At 42.3% G+C, this 17,305-nt stretch overlaps 1 protein-coding gene across 1 annotated transcript in view; it reads left to right on the forward strand.

Moving 5' to 3' along the window:
• Positions 1-10,792: 10,792 nt before the first annotated feature.
• Positions 10,793-17,305, forward strand: part of FMO4 (flavin containing dimethylaniline monoxygenase 4) — a 31,552-nt gene continuing 25,039 nt past the window's right edge. Inside the window, exons 1-3 of the mRNA XM_052653900.1 lie at positions 10,793-10,924; positions 16,119-16,307; positions 16,933-17,095. Coding sequence (XP_052509860.1) covers positions 10,793-10,924; positions 16,119-16,307; positions 16,933-17,095 — 484 coding nt within the window. The remainder of the gene's footprint in view (positions 10,925-16,118; positions 16,308-16,932; positions 17,096-17,305) is intronic.

Genomic DNA, 17,305 nt, shown 5'->3' on the forward strand with positions numbered 1-17,305 from the left:
TACACCATGCTAAAAAATCAATTCAAAATGTATGAAATTCCTAAATATAAGAACTGAAACTATAAAACTCTTTTATTTTTTGTCGGCAGAACATTCTTTAACATAATTTGCAGCAAGATCTTTTTTAAAAAAAAACTCTTAAGAGATAACATATTGAAAAAACTTCTTGACATTGTTCTTAGCAATGAATATGACACCAAAGACACAAAAACAAAATAGACAAGGAAGATTTCATCAAACTAAAAGTCTCTGTACAGCAAAATAAACAACATTTTGTAGTTGTAGAAAAGTTGTCTTTTCTACAACTACAAAATGAAAAAGTGTTTGCAAACCATACATCTGATAAGGGGTTAACATCCAAAATATATAAGGGACTTCTACAGCTAAAAAATAAATAAATAAATAAATAAATTCACAAATGGGCAAAGAACTTGAATGGACATTTCTCTAAAGAAGATATACAAATAATCAATGGGTATATTTAAAAGTATTCAGTTTCACTAATTATCAAGGAAATGTGAATCAAAACCACATGAGATATCACATCACATCTGTTAACACTGTTGTTATCAAAAGCAAAATAAAAGATAACAAGTGTTAGGATGTGAAGAAATCAGAACCCTTCTACACAGTAGATGGGGATGTAAAATAGTGCTGCTATGGAAAATGGTATGGAGGTTCCTCAAAAAAATTAAAACTAGAAGTACCATATGATCCAGCAATCCTACTTCTGGGTATTTGTACAAAAGAATTGAAATCAGGATCTCAAAAAGGTATTTGCATTACCAGGTTCATTGCAGCATTATTGACAATAGCCAAGATAGGGGAACAACCTAAATGTCCATGGACAGATGAATGAATAAAGAGATGTGCTATATACATACAGTATACAGAGAATGCAATGGCACCCCACTGCAGTACTCTTGCCTGGAAAATCCCATGGATGGAGGAGGCTGGTAGGCTGTAGTCAGTCCATGGGGTTGTGAAGAGTCAGACATAACTGAGTGACTTAACTTTCACTTTTCACTTTCATGCATTGGAGAAGGAAATGGCAACCCACTCCATTGTTCTTGCCTGGAGAATCCCAGGGACGGAGGAGCCTGGTGGGCTGCCATCTCTGGGGTCGCACAGAGTCGGACACGACTGAAGCGACTTAGCAGTAGCAGCAGCAGCATACTATTATTCAGCTCTTAAAAAAGAAAAGTAATTGTGCAATATGGGACAGCATTGATGAACCTGGAGACATTATTGTAAGTGAAATAAGCCAGTCACAAAAATATAAATCCGTATTATTCTATTTATATGTGGTATTCAAAATAGTTAAATTTATAGAAGGAAACAGTGGAACGGCGTTTGCCAGAGAATGGAGGGAGAGGGAAATGGAGAGTTGTTCAATGGACATAAACTTCCAGTTATGCAAGATGAATAAATTCTGGAGATCTGCCGTTCAATGTAGTGCCAATAGTTAACAATAGTGTATTGTGGATTTTAAAATTTTGTTAAAGATTTGTTAAAAGAGTGTATGGCTTCCCATACAGTAGTAAAGAATCTGCCTGCCAGCGCAGGAGACTTGGTTTCAATCCCTGGGTTGAGAAGATCCCCTGTAGAAGGAAATGACAACCCACTTCAGTATTCTTGCCTGGAAAATCCTATAGATAGAGAAGCCTGGTAGGCGACAGTCCATGGAGTTACAAAGAGTTGAACACTACTTTGCAACTGCACACAGCACAGCAGCAAGTAGATATATCTCATGTCAAATATTCTTAACCAAAAACAAACAAAGGTCCATAAGGAAACTTCTGGAGGTGATGAATGTGTTTATTACCTTGAGCGGTGATGGTTTCACAGATGCAGGCATATGTCCAAATTCATCAAATTATATACATTAAATATACACAGGGTTTTTTTTGTATATCAGTTAGGCCTCAATAAAGCCATTTGCCAAAAATAAGAGGGTAAATATTTAACAAATGGCTGGGGTGGGGGACATCACAAATTTGTAGTGTTTGCCAGTTTCCATGATGTAAACATCCCCACCATGAACAATGTCCAGCTACTGTGTCAAGCACTGCTATGAGTAATGCCAAGCTATCACTGAACTTGGAAGACATACATATTCCCTTTGTGCAGACCAGCTTCAGTACACCAGTGGATGAGAACATTTTTGGGGACAACTGGAGAAATTTGAAAGTGAACTGTATGTTGGATGATACTGAAATTATATTGACTTGGATGTAGTAATGATAACGATTCTGTGGGGAAATGCCCTTACTTTTGTGAAATAGATGCTGAAATATTCTGATGGCATCCTGATGTTTGAAGACTACATTCAGATCTGTGTATTTAGGTGTATATGTGTCTGTGTCTCTGGGTACATGTGTGTGGAGAAAGAGGAAGAGAGATGAAGAAAATGCCAATGTGTCAAGAGGTTGCTAGTTGATGAAATGGGTGAGGGATATGTTGATGCACATTAATCAGATTGTTTCTTCAACTTTCCTCTGGGCTTAATATTTTTCAAAATAAAAATTAGTTTGTTGCTAACAGAAGATTTTATATAAAAATTTGAGGTTGTAGTTTCTAGTAAAAGGAATCTCAGTTCAGTTCAGTTGCTCAGTCATGTCCGACTCTTTGAGGCCCCATGAACCGCAGCAGAAGTGGATGAGACAACACATAGCCTGCATGAAAGGAAAGAAAAGAGATTTATAGGGGTCCAGTGGAGGAATTGCAGTCTACATATGACCTGTAATGACAGCTATACTCACTTTACAACAAATTCATGTACTTGAAATGGTCCTGGACCTGCCCTGCAGATGCTACTCAAGTCAGGTCAGATTAGGATAAAGTATAGCTTGAAAGCAATGGAGCCAATGTGCTCAGTTTAAATAAGAGGAGCTTGGGACCCAGGAGGTATAGATTCCAGGCTATACAATTAAGAAGCTATGATCCTTTTGAAGTTCATAAGCAGGATGATTGGGTGTTCACACTGTTGGATGACATGTTCAGTTCAGTTCAGTCGCTCAGTCGTGTCCAACTCTTTGCCACCCCATTAACCTCAGCACGCCAGGCCTCCCTGTCCATTACCAACTCCCGGAGTCTACCCTAACTCACATCCATTGAGTCAGTGATGCCATCCAGCCATCTCATCCTCAGTTCAACTCTCACATCCATACATGACCACTGGAAAAACCATAGCCTTGACTAGACAGACCTTTGTTGGCAAAGTAATGTCTCTGCTTTTGAATATGCTGTCTAGGTTGGTCATAACTTTCCTTCCAAAGAGTAAGTGTCTTTTCATTTCAAGGCTTCAGTCACCATCTGCAGTGATTTTGAAGCCCCCAAAAATGAAGTCTGACACTGTTTCCATTGTTTCCCCATCTAATCCCCATGAAGTGATGGGACCAGATACCATGATCTTAGTTTTCTGAATGTTGAGCTTTAAGCCAACTTTTTCACTCTCCTCTTTCACTCAAACCTTGCAATTTGGAACTTATGCTCTCAAATAACGCCATTTCAGTTCAGTTCAGTTCATTTCAGTTCAGTTCAGTCGCTCAGTCATGTCCGACTCTTTGAGGCCCCATGAATTGCAGCACACCAGGCCTCCCTTTCCATCACCAACTCCCAGAGTTCACTCAAACTCATGTCCATCGAGTAAGTGATGCCATCCAGCCATTTCATCCTCTGTCGTCCCCTTCTCCTCCTGCCCCCAATCCCTCCCAGCATCAGAGTCTTTTCCGATGAGTCAACTCTTCGCATGAGGTGGCCAAAGTGCTGGGGTTTCAGCTTTAGCATCATTCCTTCCAAAGAAATCCCAGGGCTGATCTCCTTTAGAATGTACTGGTTGGATCTCCTCGCAGTCCAAGAGACTCTCAAGAGTCTTCTCCAACACCACAGTTCAAAAGCATCAATTCTTCGGTGCTCAGCTTTCTTCACAGTCCAACTCTCACATCCATACATGACTACTGGAAAAACCATAGCCTTGACTAGACAGACCTTTGTTGGTAAAGTAATGTCTCTGCTTTTGAATATGCTATCTAGGTTGGTCATAACTTTCCTTCCAAGGAGTAAGCATCTTTTAATTTCATGGCTGCAATCACCATCTGCAGTGATTTTGGAGCCTGAAAAAATAAAGTCTGACACTGTTTCTACTGTTTCCCCATCTATTTCCCATGAAGTGATGCCATGATCTTCGTTTTCGGAATGTTGAGCTTTAAGCCAACTTTTTCACTCTCCTCTTTCACTTTCATCAACAGGCTTTTTAGTTCCTCTTCATTTTCTGCCATAAGGGTGGTATCATCTGCATATCTGAGGTTACTGATATTTCTCCTGGCAATCTTGATTCCAGCTTGTGCTTCTTCCAGCCCAGTGTTTCTCATGATGTACTCTGCATAGAAGTTAAATAAGCAGGATGACAATATACAGCCTTGACGTACTCCTTTTCCTATTTGGAACCAGTCTGTTGTTACATGTGCAGTTCTAACTGTTGCTTCCTGACCTGCATATAGGTTTCCCAAGAGGCAGGTCAGGTGGTCTGGTATTCCCATCTCTTTCGGAATTTTCCACAGTTTATTGTGTTAAACCTAATACATGCGGGAAGTGCTTTCCAGTCAGATCTTGCCCAGGCCCTCCTCCCTCATTTAGGTTACCTTCCTGACTCCTGAGAGTATTTGCATTTACGCCACTGGGCTAGAAAATGTTCAGTGAGACTAAGATGGTCTTTGACACTGAATTCCAAGCACTCAGTGGAAGGTGTTTTAGTTCAGTTCAGTTCAGTTCAGTCGCTCAGTCATGTCCGACTCTGAGGCCCCATGAATTGCAGCACCCCAGGCCTCCCTGTCCATCACCATCTCCCGGAGTTCACTCAAACTCACGTCCATCGAGTCCATGATGCCATCCAGCCATCTCATCCTCTGTCACCCCCTTCTCCTCCTGCCCTCAATCCCTCCCAGCATCAGAGTCTTTTCCAATGAGTCAACTCTTCGCATAAGGTGCCCAAAGTACTGGAGTTTCAGCTTTAGCATCATTCCTTCCAAAGAAATCCCAGGACCAATCTCCTTTAGAATGGACTGGTTGGATCTCCTTGCAGTCCAAGGGACTCTCAAGAGCCTTCTCCAACACCACAGTTCAAAAGCATCAATTCTTCGGCGCTCAGCCTTCTTCGCAGTCCAACCCTCACATCCATACACGACTACTGGAAAAACCATAGCCTTGACTAGACGGACCTTAGTTGGCAAAGTAATGTCTCTGCTTTTGAATATGCTACCTAGGTTGGTCATAACTTTCCTTCCAAGGAGTAAGCGTCTTTTAATTTCATGGCTGTATTCTATTATTCTATTATTGCCTGTGCTTATGTAATTATTTCTCTTCTTGTGCCCTAGGCTAACATCTAAAACCAATTTTAAGCTTTTTCAAACATGGTTTACCAGCTCCCTCTGCTGACCTTTTCTGAAAAGATGAAGCTGCTTAAATTCCTTATAAATTCTGAATTTTGAAATCACACTTTTGGGGTTAGGGAACTAACCCTACTTGGGAGAACTTGATGACACAGTAGTCACCTAATTGGCCTTCTCCTATGCACTGCAGCTGCTGCTGCTAAGTCGCTTCAGTCGTGTCCGACTCTGTGCGACTCCATAGACGGCAGCCCACCAGGCTCCCCCGTCCCTGGGATTCTCCAGGCAAGAACAATGGAGTGGCTTGCCATTGCCTTCTCCAATGCATTAAAGTGAAAAGTGAAAGTCAAGTCTCTCAGTCGTGTCTGACTCTTCGCGATCCCATGGACTACAGCCTACCAGGCTCCTCCATCCATGGGATTTTCCAGGCAAGAGTACTGGAGTGGGGTGCCATTGCCTTCTCCTATGCACAGTTCCTATAATAGTTCAAGAGACTAATTCTCAAGAGTCACAATTTAGTTAAGCAGAACGCCCAAATCACTGGGGATTGTGGTTTGGGGTGATTTGGCGCCCTCTAAAGGCTACCGTGAGAAGAGCAGTCGCTTACCATGTGCTCCCCTTTAAGTTTAGAGCTCCGTCGGAACTGTGACGTTTAGGAGGGTGGGCGAAAGGGGCAGAAGTCGCTTGTGGCTTTCCAATCCGACAGCTGTATTCTAATTCGTCATTGAGCTCTCCGTCGAGATCACGGAAGTTTCAACTGGTGCCCTACACAACTTTTCTTTCCCTCAGCGAGTATATTTCCTGTCATCAGCATGACAGGAAAAACGGCAGGTTTTGTTTTAAACCGAGAGCACTTTGAGTAAAGTCAGCATTCCTTTATATTTTTTATCTTCTTTTAGAGCAAACAGTTTGCGTTTGGAATTTTTTTTTTTTTTTTAAAGACAAACACTGTCTTTGGCTATTGGCTTTGAGAAATAATTTGTAAAAGTACCTCTCTGTGCCAACAAGGTAAGTGTCCTGGATTTTTTTCTTTTAATGGGGAAATGTTCCCAGAAGCTGCTTTCACAGAGGGTAAATATTCCCCTTGGTGAGTGCACTCCTTAGAGCTAAGTGTGATCCTCTCTTTGGAGAGTCTCTTGATTAGGGTTAAGGCAGCAATTAGGGAAAAAACCAGGAAGCAAAGGAACTTCTTAAAGAAACAAAGTTATGCTGTAGGGAGAAGCCACCCGGAAGGAAGATGTGGTGAGAATAACAGAATTGTGGGACTGTCTGTGATCCCAGGCTCCTTTCTGATTTCATCTTTTGGATGAGATGGAATTGCCTGTCACTGAGAAACACAAACTATTCCACAAGTGTCACGTTCGGAAAGACGGTACCAAAGGAAGAACACTGGTAGAGTGATATAATAAGAAATATAAACAGGTCTAAGTCCATGCTATGCTATGCATGCTAAGTCGCTTCAGTCGTGCCCGACTCTGCGACCCCATGGACAGCAGCCCAGCAGGCTCCTCTGTCCACAGAACTCTCCAGGCAAGAATACTGGAGTGGGTTGCCATTTCCTTCTCCAAGGGATCTTCCCAACCCAGGAATCAAATCCAGGTCTCCTGCATTGCAGGCAGATTCTTTACCAGCTGAGCTATAAGGGAAGCTCAATGGTCGATAATTGTTATTAATAACATCTGAAGAACACATTTAAGTCAGTCTTTTGCAAAGAATGATTCTAAAGAAAGCAAAAAACCCAACTTTGGTTCAGTTGCTCCCTTCACAAAGTTGAGTTTATTCTCACCCTGAGTTTAGATTCTAGCAGAATCCAACCCTAACCCCTGCCTTTGCTTCTTTGTAAGTTTTAAATTTGATATAATTTCAAATTTATACACAGACGTTTCACAAATGCATCAAAGGACCCAAATTCAGAGAACATTTTGTCCGTATTCGCCAGCTGTTAGTGTTTGCCACCTTCTGTACTATTGTTCCCCTCTTCCTCTGTATTTATATAAATCATAATCAGCTGTATGATTTGCTAATCATCCAAGTCTCTCCATCTCTCAAAAATGACTGCTACATTTTATGGTGTGTCAGGTATGGGATAGGGTTTTCCTGTTGTTCAAAAATCCAACTCAGTTGATTAGGGCTTCTTCTATTAAGGAAATAAATATCAGCAACCTTTGACCTACAATGGACCTTACGATTATAGCACACTCTTATAGTTTACAAAGAGCTTAGCAGTACTGTGTCCTCCCGGCCCGTCAAACCCGCAGTATTTTCCCCTGCCTTTCAATTTACATCTATTTGGGGCATCAATTATTTGGCACTTGGGTGTTTTTGCTCAGGAAAAACACAGCCTAGTACGTGTCTCTAGCTAGGTCTCCAGGCATAGATAAGCAGCCCAAGAGTGTCTGTATGCATTTGTACCCAGAGCATGCTGCTATTATAGGACATATTGCCTGATATCATGTGTGTCAGCCCCTGTCTACAGAGTAGCATCTTCTTGTGGACAGTCGCTGGGTCTGTATTTATTACTGTTATTTAGTCACTGATTCTTAATCATTCTGGGGGCCCCCAAACTTGGTATCTGCCCTTAGAGTTACACAGAGTGCACGTGTGGAGTGAATTAATTTGCAGTCTCTTCACTGCAGCACCTTTTGCATTTTAACCAGATCACTTAACAACTATTTCTTTCATCTTATTATTGCAAAAGCACAGCACAGCAAGATCTGCCAATTCCAGACTTCTCCCTCTTGCCCTAGAAATGTATGTGTTATCGGTGGAGGCCATTTATTTCTGATTAAAAGCTATCTAGACCTTTTACTCCACAGCCCAAAGGAAGCCATAGGTGTGTTTGCCTATGTGTTTCCAAACTTGTTGATAAATTTTATCTGTGTGAGATATCTTCTCCAGAAAGAAGAGAAGAAAGGAGGGAAGAGTTAGGGAAGTGGGAAATGAATCCTAAGTAAATATTTGGTGCTAGACAGTTTTGTGTAATTATTATCACAGTTTCAGACTCAAACAATCCTTCCGTGTGACTTTGTGTCTTATTTGCAAACAGTAAATCTTAAAGTGTGTAAGTGGGTTGTTTGGGGGGCACATGGCTCGTCAGTTGCAGAGACAGAGTTCAAACCCATTTCTGCTGCCTCCAGAGTCCATTCTTACTGCAGACTACTCAACTCTTTCAAAATCAAAAAGAGACTCCTAAATAAACCAAAAGTCTCGAGGGGGAAGAGTGTTAATTTTGCTGTAAATAATGAAGCCAGGCAAGAAGTTCTCAACCTTACAAAGGGCGGGATGGCAAGTAAGATTTTGAAACAGGCAAGCCTGGAAAAGCCCTCTGATGCTGCAAGTCCCTGTGTCCTCCTCTGGAACCAGGTAAGTCTGAGGGGTCCAAGGGCTCAGAAGTCTTCTGCCCTCTGTAAAGTCATTAACTCCCTTTGTCTTTGTGCCGAGGGGTTATTTTGAATTTTCCCAGAGCTTTCCCCTTTCTCACTTGTATTAACCATACCTCTTTATTTTCTAAATTTTGATGCTTTGACAGTTAAGGCCTTGCTGATGCCAATGGGACTGCTGCTCCCAGGCTTAGACAGTTCCTTGAGGTAGTAAACAGCCCTCCTGGGAGGGTGACTTTTTGAATGCAAACCAACCAATCCAGAGCCCATTTCCCCCAATCACCTCCTTTACTGACACTCACTCTTCTTGTGCCTAAGGATTCTGATTTGTCTAGAGAGAAACTGCAAAGCCCTGAGGACAAACCCCCCACCACAAACCCAACCAGAAAGCATGGCAGCAAACCTGAGCTCAAATTAGGGAAGAGGCTCAGTAGCAGGAATCATAGGACACTTCAGACTCTCATCCCAGTGAGATGTGCACATCCAGACTCATACTCAGATACCTAGAGTCTCTCTCGACTCAGCCTCTTACTAGCAGACTGGCCTTAAGTCATGTTCAAAGACTCAGAAGTTACACCTGAGTCCACCTGACACTTCAAAGCCCTCCATGGAAATCCATATAGCAGATTCTAGAGACCAAGATGAGATCACATGGAAATGGGGATGTTATCCTTGTCAGGAAAGATTGGAGGAAGCATGGTGTCATGACAATTTATAGCAGGTTTTTAAAATTGTAGTTTTGGGCATATGCGATATCAACATACATTTTTCTTTGATCAGATGGGTTAACACTAAGTTAATTCCAGCGAATCAGGTTTATGTCACATGGAGGGCTTTGAAGTGTCAAGTGGACTCAGGTGTAACTGCTAAGTCTTTGAACATGACTTAAGGCCAGTCTGCTAGTAAGAGGCTGAGTCGAGAGAGACTCTAGGTATCTGAGTATGAGTCTGGATGTGCACATCTCACTGGGATGAGAGTCTGAAGTGTCCCATGATTCCTGCTACTGAGCCTCTCCCCTAATTTGAGCTCAGGTTTGCTGCCATGCTTTCTGGTTGGGTTTGTGGTGGGGGGTTTGTCCTCAGGGCTTTGCAGTTTCTCTCTAGCCAAATCAGAATCCTCAGGCACAAGAAGAGTGAGTGTCAGTAAAGGAGGTGATTGGGGGAAATGGGCTCTGGATTGGTTGGTTTGCATTCAAAAATTCACCCTCCCAGTTCTGTATTACGGTCAGTCAAGCTTTCATTGTTCAAAGTTAAGAACTTCCCCTCAATTCATGTAGTATCTTTTTTGCTGGCAGGGCATGACCCATGACTAGCTACTCTTTAGGACTTTAGATGCTTTGAATAAGAATGAACATTTTTGCTGGTTGCAGTTTCTAGGATTTTGGGAGGGTTAGGTGATAGCAAAGTGTTTTTAATACTGAGGGAATATAAAATCTTAAGGGGATCAAGACCTTTTACTCCTCAGTCCAAAGGAAGCAACAGATGTGTCTACCTATGTGTTCCCAAACGTTGATAAATTTTATCTGGGTGAGCTGCCTTTTCCAGAAAGAAGAGAGGAAAGGAAGGAGTCATTAGGGAAGTGGTAAACGAAAGCTGACTAAATATTTGGTTGTAGGTCTTGGCTTAACTAGCTAAGAATAAGAGCAAAATTTAACTGAGTACTTACTGTGTAGCAGACACACTTCTACAACCTTTCCAACATATCTCGGTCATTTAATTTCAGGACAATGCCTATTTTAGATAGGCATTATTATTTCCACTCTCATTGTACTGATGAGAAAACTGAGGCACAGAAAGGATAAACAATTAGCCCAAGATCATCCTGCAAATAAATGAAACCAGCATCCAAACTGAAACAGTCTGATTTCAGAGCCCTCATATTTAGCCAAAATATGATTCTGCCTCAGCTCAGAGACAAAAGGAGGGTATCTATACCATTGTGAAAGTTGAATTCTGTGACGAGGGCTCCCTTCTAGCCTTGTCATATGAAGAAGCTCTGCTTAATCTGTATCATTCAGAACACACCATGGCCAAGCGAGTTGCGGTGATCGGAGCTGGAGTGAGTGGCCTGTCCTCCATCAAATGCTGCTTAGATGAACACCTGGAGCCCATCTGCTTTGAAAGAAGTAATGACATCGGCGGACTATGGAAGTTTACTGTGCGTAGTTCATACCCTCCCCCCTCCACCAACCATAATCTGGCCATTTGCTTTGTCCCTGCCCAGGCATGGTGGCTGTAGTCTATTTGGTGATCATTAAGAGCTCCCCAGGTTGCTCAGTGGTAAAGAATCCGCTTGCCAAAGAGAGAGATGAGGGTTCGATCCCTGGGTCAGGGAAGATCCCCCAGAGAAGGAAATGGCAATCCACGCCAGTATTCTGCCTGGGAAATCCCATGGACAGAGGAGCCTGGTGGGCTGTAGTCCATGGGGTCTCAGAAGTGACAGACATGACTGAACACACATGCATGGTGATCGTTAAGGGAGCCGCTCATCGCAGCATCGCAGCATCACGGCTTTGTGTATGGAGTTGTGCTGACCCCACGCAGGATGCAGTCTGATTGGTGATGAACTTGGAGAATCGGCGGGGTAGGGGCAAGAGAATTTGGAGGAAAGAGGAAGAAACAGTTAAGTCTGATACACAAACATAGGATTGAACGTTACGATGATTTCTGGACCATGAACATTCTAAGACAAAGTAGTAGAGTATCACATTGGGTAAGCTGAATCTCATTGGTGAATGTGAAGCAGATGGCACCTTAAGAAGGACAGAAGTTGGCATCAGGGGGTGGAGCCCCAGCCCCAAGGCGTTGTTCATGTCTTTTGGAAGAGAATTGCCAAGGGAAAGGCAAGAATCTAGACCTTGTTAGGTCTAGGGGGTAGTTTTTACATTATCAGAAGAAGAACCCAGGCACTGTTTCTCTTCTTAAGAGTGGAATGTGCAGCCCAGGGTGTATGCTCAAGGTTCGGTCAGCCATTAGATGACTTGAGCATCAGGAAGTAGGGCTGGAAATGGCTAAATGACACATGAAAGGTTGTTGCTGAGTCATGAAAGACACTGAGATTCTTGGCCTTCAGCGGAGAGGAATTCATCCGGGGCCAGCGATGAGGCTTGATTGCTCAGAGCTTTTGTGTGATAAAGTTTTATTAAAGTATAAAAGAGAGAGAGAAAGCTTCTGACATAGACAGCAGAAGGGGGAAGAAAGCGTGCCCCCTGCTAGTCTTTAGCAGGAAGTTATATAGCTACTAGCAGGTTGCTAGTTAGAGAAAGGAAATGTCTCAAAACTCAGAGACTGGCACCAGGCCCTTTACCCACAACATGCATTTTCAGATAACACTGGCACAAGGTGAGATGTCCCAGGCCATAAAATGCTTGGCATGAATCTTGAAGAAAGGCAAGCAAATATATAGCAAATTCTAAGCAAATACATAGTTTCATTAACATAGCTTAAGAGAATATTTACATCAATAAAACATACTGGTTCTGAGCCTTACTTAGGCAAACCTACTTGAAGAAAGAGAGTCTAGGGTAAATATAGTTCATTAACATAACTTAAGAAAAATATTTCCATAAGAAAAACACATTGGTTAGCTCAAGGTTTGAAAAAAGTTAAGTTCAGGTGGAAACAGGTGTCGTCATGGCAACACAGAATTTTAAAGGAAATCTTTCTATTTTGTATAGAGAAAGGAAAAAAATCTTACTTGCGTAGTTTGTTTCCTCCTGCCACTTAAGAGAGAGATAAAAGACGTTTGACATTTGCAGCCTATTTCCTCCATTTGGAGACCCCTAGCCTTCCTACCTGCTACCCTCTCACACATGCCTCTGGCCAGAATTGGTCCTGGTTACTGGGAATATCAGGGTCTTCAGTGGGAATAAAGGGATCTGCCTCTGGTAGGGTATAAGTTGTCAAAAGATGGAGGCCCAAGTAGTAAGTGCTTCAGGGGAAGAGAAGAACAGCATTTGGCAGGAGCTCGGGCTGGGGAGGTACTTTACACTGGTACGAATGAGGGAAGCCTGCATGGAGGAAGTGGCATTTGCCAGTCTTGGATGGATGGTGAAGAAAACAGAATAAGCAAATGTATGTAAATGATCACAACTCTAGGATTATAGTGTACTGTGCCGTGCTTAGTCGCTCAGTCATGTCCGGCTCTTTGTGACACTGTCGACTGTAGCACGCCAGGCTCCTCTGTCCATGGGGATTCTCCAGTCAAGATTACTGGAGTGGATTGCCATGCCCTCCTCCAGGGGATCTTTCCAACCCAGGGATCGAACTCAGGTCTCCCACATTGCAGGCAGATTCTTTACCACCAGGGAAAGAATTTTCTGAGCCACCAGGGAAACCCATAGTATACTGCTGCTGCTGCTAAGTCGCTTCAGTCATGTCCGAATCTTACGACCCCATAGACGGCAGACCACCAGGCTTCCCCATCCCTGGGATTCTCCAGGCAAGAACACTGGAGTGGGTTGCTATTTCCTTCTCCAGTGTGTGAAAGTGAAAAGTGAAAGTGAAGTTGCTCAGTCGTGTTCGACTCGTAGATACCCCACGGGCTGCAGCCTACCAGGCTCCTCCGTCCATGAGATTTTTTAGGCAAGAGTACTGGAGTGGCTTGCCATTAGGAAAAAAAATTTAGTATTTTTTTTTCTTGTGTACTGTGGGCCTCATCAAGCCACCAAATGTCAGTATGGAAGAAAATATTCAGTCTGGTTTGTGTACTTTTCTGCTATTTTACCCTATTGTTGCAGGAAGGGCGACCCCTTCCAGGGCCCGAAACTGGGCTCTTGTCTAACACTCGGAAATCAATTGTCCAAGGAGACACATCTGCTGACAAAGCAAGAGATTTTATTGGGAAAGGGCACCCGGGTGGAGAGCTGTAGGGTAAGAGAACCCAGGAGAACAGCTCTGCCGCGTGGCTGGCAGTCTCAGGTTTTATGGTGATGGGATTAGTTTCCGGGTGGTCTTTGGCCAATCACTCTAATTCAGAGTCTTTCCTGGTGGCGCATGCATCGCTCAACCAAGATGGATGCTAACGAGAGGGATCCTGGGAAGTGGACGGACACGCAGTGTCTCCTTTCGGGAGAAAGATTTCAGGGAGACTTGTAGCCAGGTAGCCGGTTGCCTAGTTTTATAAAAAGCAAGGTTGCAGTTACTAGCTTCCAGCAGACATTGTTTTGAGAATGGTGGCATCCAAGCCTGACACGACTCAGCAACTAGGCAACTCTTCCGGTTGGTGGTGGCTTATTAGTTCCGTATTCCTTATCAGGATCTCCTGTCATAAAACAACTCATGCAAATGGTTACTATGGTGCCTGGCCAGGGTGGGCAGTTTCAATCAGTGTGCTTCCCCTAACACTGGTTGGCTTGGTTTCCTTCTCCTATTATAAAGTGATATAAACTAATTTTAGAAAATAATATTGCTATTGTATAGCACAGAGAACTCCACTCAATGTTCTGTAGTGACCTAAACGGGAAGGAAATCGAGAGAAGAGTGGGTGTATGTGTATATATGACTGATCCAGTTTGCTGTACAGCAGAAACTGACCCAACATTGTAAAGCAAATATACTCCAATAAAAAATAAATTTAAAAATAAAAAATAATATTGAGTTAAACAAAAGAAAAAATACAGGACTTCCCTGACAGTCCAATGATTCAGACTTCATACCTCCACTGCAAGGGGCATGAGTTCATTCCCGGGTTGGGAAACTAAGATCCCATATGCCATGAGGCAGGGCCAAAAAAAAAGAAAAAATATATATATAAATTAAATATAATATCAATACTCATGAGCACTAAATAAATTAGCACTATTTAAATTTTGATGTAATTTCTTGCCGTCATATACATTTTTTTTTCAAAAATGCAATGATAATATTCATTTTCATTCATTCAAGTATTTGTGATGTCCCTCTCCCAGGACACACAGGGAACAAGAGAGACAGGGCCCCAACCCTCCTTAGAATCTAGTGGGCAACAGAAACCGTAAACAGATCATTGCAATGCAGTGTAATCAATTCTGTGCTCAAAGTTCAGGGTACTAGGTTGGGGCAGCAAGTACGATAGCTGCCTTGTGAAGATCTATAGGGTTATGGAAGGCTTCTTAGAGAATGTGATAGCAAAGAAAGAGACTTGAAGAAGAAATAAGAGATTAGCTTTGAACAAGTTCATTGGTGTCCTTAATACAGGTCGTTTTGCTTTGTTTTTGGATGGCAAAGACCAAGATAAGAAGTTGAGGAGTCCAGGAGAAAACAGAGTCAGTGTGTGATGACCCCTTCATGAAAATTGAGATGAGACAGAGAGAGACATGGGTGTAAGAGGCTATTGTTGTAGCCACACATTCCGGGAAACAAACTCACTCAGAAGGACAACGCAATAGTGGAGTGCAGTTTATCACACTGGCAGGCCCAAGGCAGAGTCTCCTCTTAGCCAAGGACTCCGACCAGTTTTTGTGAAAACCTTATATACCCTAAGTGTCCGTGCCCAAACCCACCTCCCCAAATTCCCTGAAACTAGTCTGAACAAAGGAAAAGAAAGATACAATCAAAGTTAACCTGTGATTCATAAGCCTTAAGCCTAGGCAGTTAACAGTGGACAATTATCAATAGGCCTGTGGTCATAGCCCAGTAAGCATAATAGAATGTATGATTCTATTCATTTACACAGATAATTAGGGTATTCTTTTAGGCATGGAGAGTCTAGATATGAGCCCTGAGAGTCTTCCATCCAGGGATCTGGTTTTCCAGTTGGTATGTCGTTTCCATAGATACTGGGCATATAGCTCAAGTCCACAGTCTGTCCCAAGATGGAGTCCTTCCTTCGAGATGGAGCCTGTTCTGTTTCCTCCTTCAATATAAGTTGAAAGGGGCGGGGGGGGGGGGGGGGGTGTTGTTTTGAAAATTTGAGTCTTCAGTATTTTAAGTGTGGATGGGAAAGACTTGATAAAGAGAGAGTGGTTGAATATATACATATACAATAACTAGAAAATTTGTGAGGCATTCCTTAAGCAAAGGCAAGAAGAAGAGGCTCAGAACCTGAGAGGAGGGAGTAATCATGACAAGGGGAGAAGGAAAAGATAAGCAAAATGGACCACGGGCCCATGTTCATGGATCTGTTTAAAGACAGTGTTAGTCCTTCAGAGCCCTGTTAAATGTTGTTAGCTTCTTTGTAGTTTGATGAAGATATTATATTTAACAATTCCAACCCCACCAGTGATTTTTTATATCTATAGCAAGGGGATCCAATGCTAAATTTTCCAGAAACTCTTTGGAATGACATATGGAATGCTAGCTGCTGGTGATCTCTGTTCTCTTCCTCCTAGCCCCTCAGCCCACTCCATCAAGTTAACTGTGCTTTTACACAGGAAACTTCTAAAGATGGGATGACTAGGGTCTACAAGTCACTAGTGACGAATGTCTGCAAAGAAATGTCATGTTACAGCGACTTCCCTTTCCAGGAAGATTATCCTAATTTCATGAACCAAGAAAAATTTTGGAACTACCTCAAAGAGTTTGCTGAGCACTTTGACCTTCTGAAATACATTCAATTTAAGGTAAGATGGCTTGGGTTATGGAAGGTTAATGAATAGGGACTGGCCCATTCACCAATATAATTGAAATGGGATGCCTAAGAAAACTTCTTCCTAATTTTCTCTCTATACGAATAAGGCAGATAATAATCCTGCTGTTCATGTTTTACTGAAGTCACTAAAATACTGAATTTCCTGGTTCCTTTTCTAAATCCAAAGTCTCATTCAGGATGAAATTTAGAATTTTTTTCAGAGGAAAGGAAAACTGGATTTTGTTCATGAAACCCATTGGAAAGAAATAACTAGAAGTCTGAACCACAGAATTTATAATGGGTCAAAACTCATTTTCCTAAATTTTTTCCAACATTCAGTATTTTAACTCATCTTCTTCTCACCAGAAATAAAAACTGAATGTTTCTTCCTTGCAGTGAATTCATTCAGATGTTTTGGGTCCTAATCTTTATGACCACTTTTGAGACTTTGCACAAGTTATTTAACTTCTCTAGGGAGAAGATAAACCAATATTGAAAGGCCTTCTAACATGAGACTCACTTGACCCACTTGAAATAACAAACATGGTTACCATACAGTCATTGCATGAAGTCCCAAGATGACTGGTAGAAAACAAGTGTCTGTCTTTTGCTTTCAGACCACCGTGTGCAGCATAACAAAGCGTCCTGACTTCTCCGAAACTGGTCAGTGGGATGTTGTCACAGAGACAGAGGGGAGGCAGGACAGAGCTGTCTTTGATGCTGTCATGGTTTGCACTGGACATTTCCTGAATCCCCATTTACCTCTGGAGTCATTTCCTGGTGAGTCATTTCTACTTGAAACCATGCCTGCTCTTCCAGGTTCTACTAGAAGTTACTGATTTGTAATTGGAAATATTTTCTCGTGATTCTAGACAACTTTATGTTCACCCTCAGAAATACTATGTACCAAATAACTTTGAAAGGCTGAAGTACTATGCAGGTGTCAGGGTTTACTATGTACTTATAAATATAAATGCTAATGTTATCATT

This window comes from Budorcas taxicolor, chromosome 16, assembly GCF_023091745.1.
Source record: "Budorcas taxicolor isolate Tak-1 chromosome 16, Takin1.1, whole genome shotgun sequence".
NCBI lineage: Eukaryota > Metazoa > Chordata > Mammalia > Artiodactyla > Bovidae > Budorcas > Budorcas taxicolor.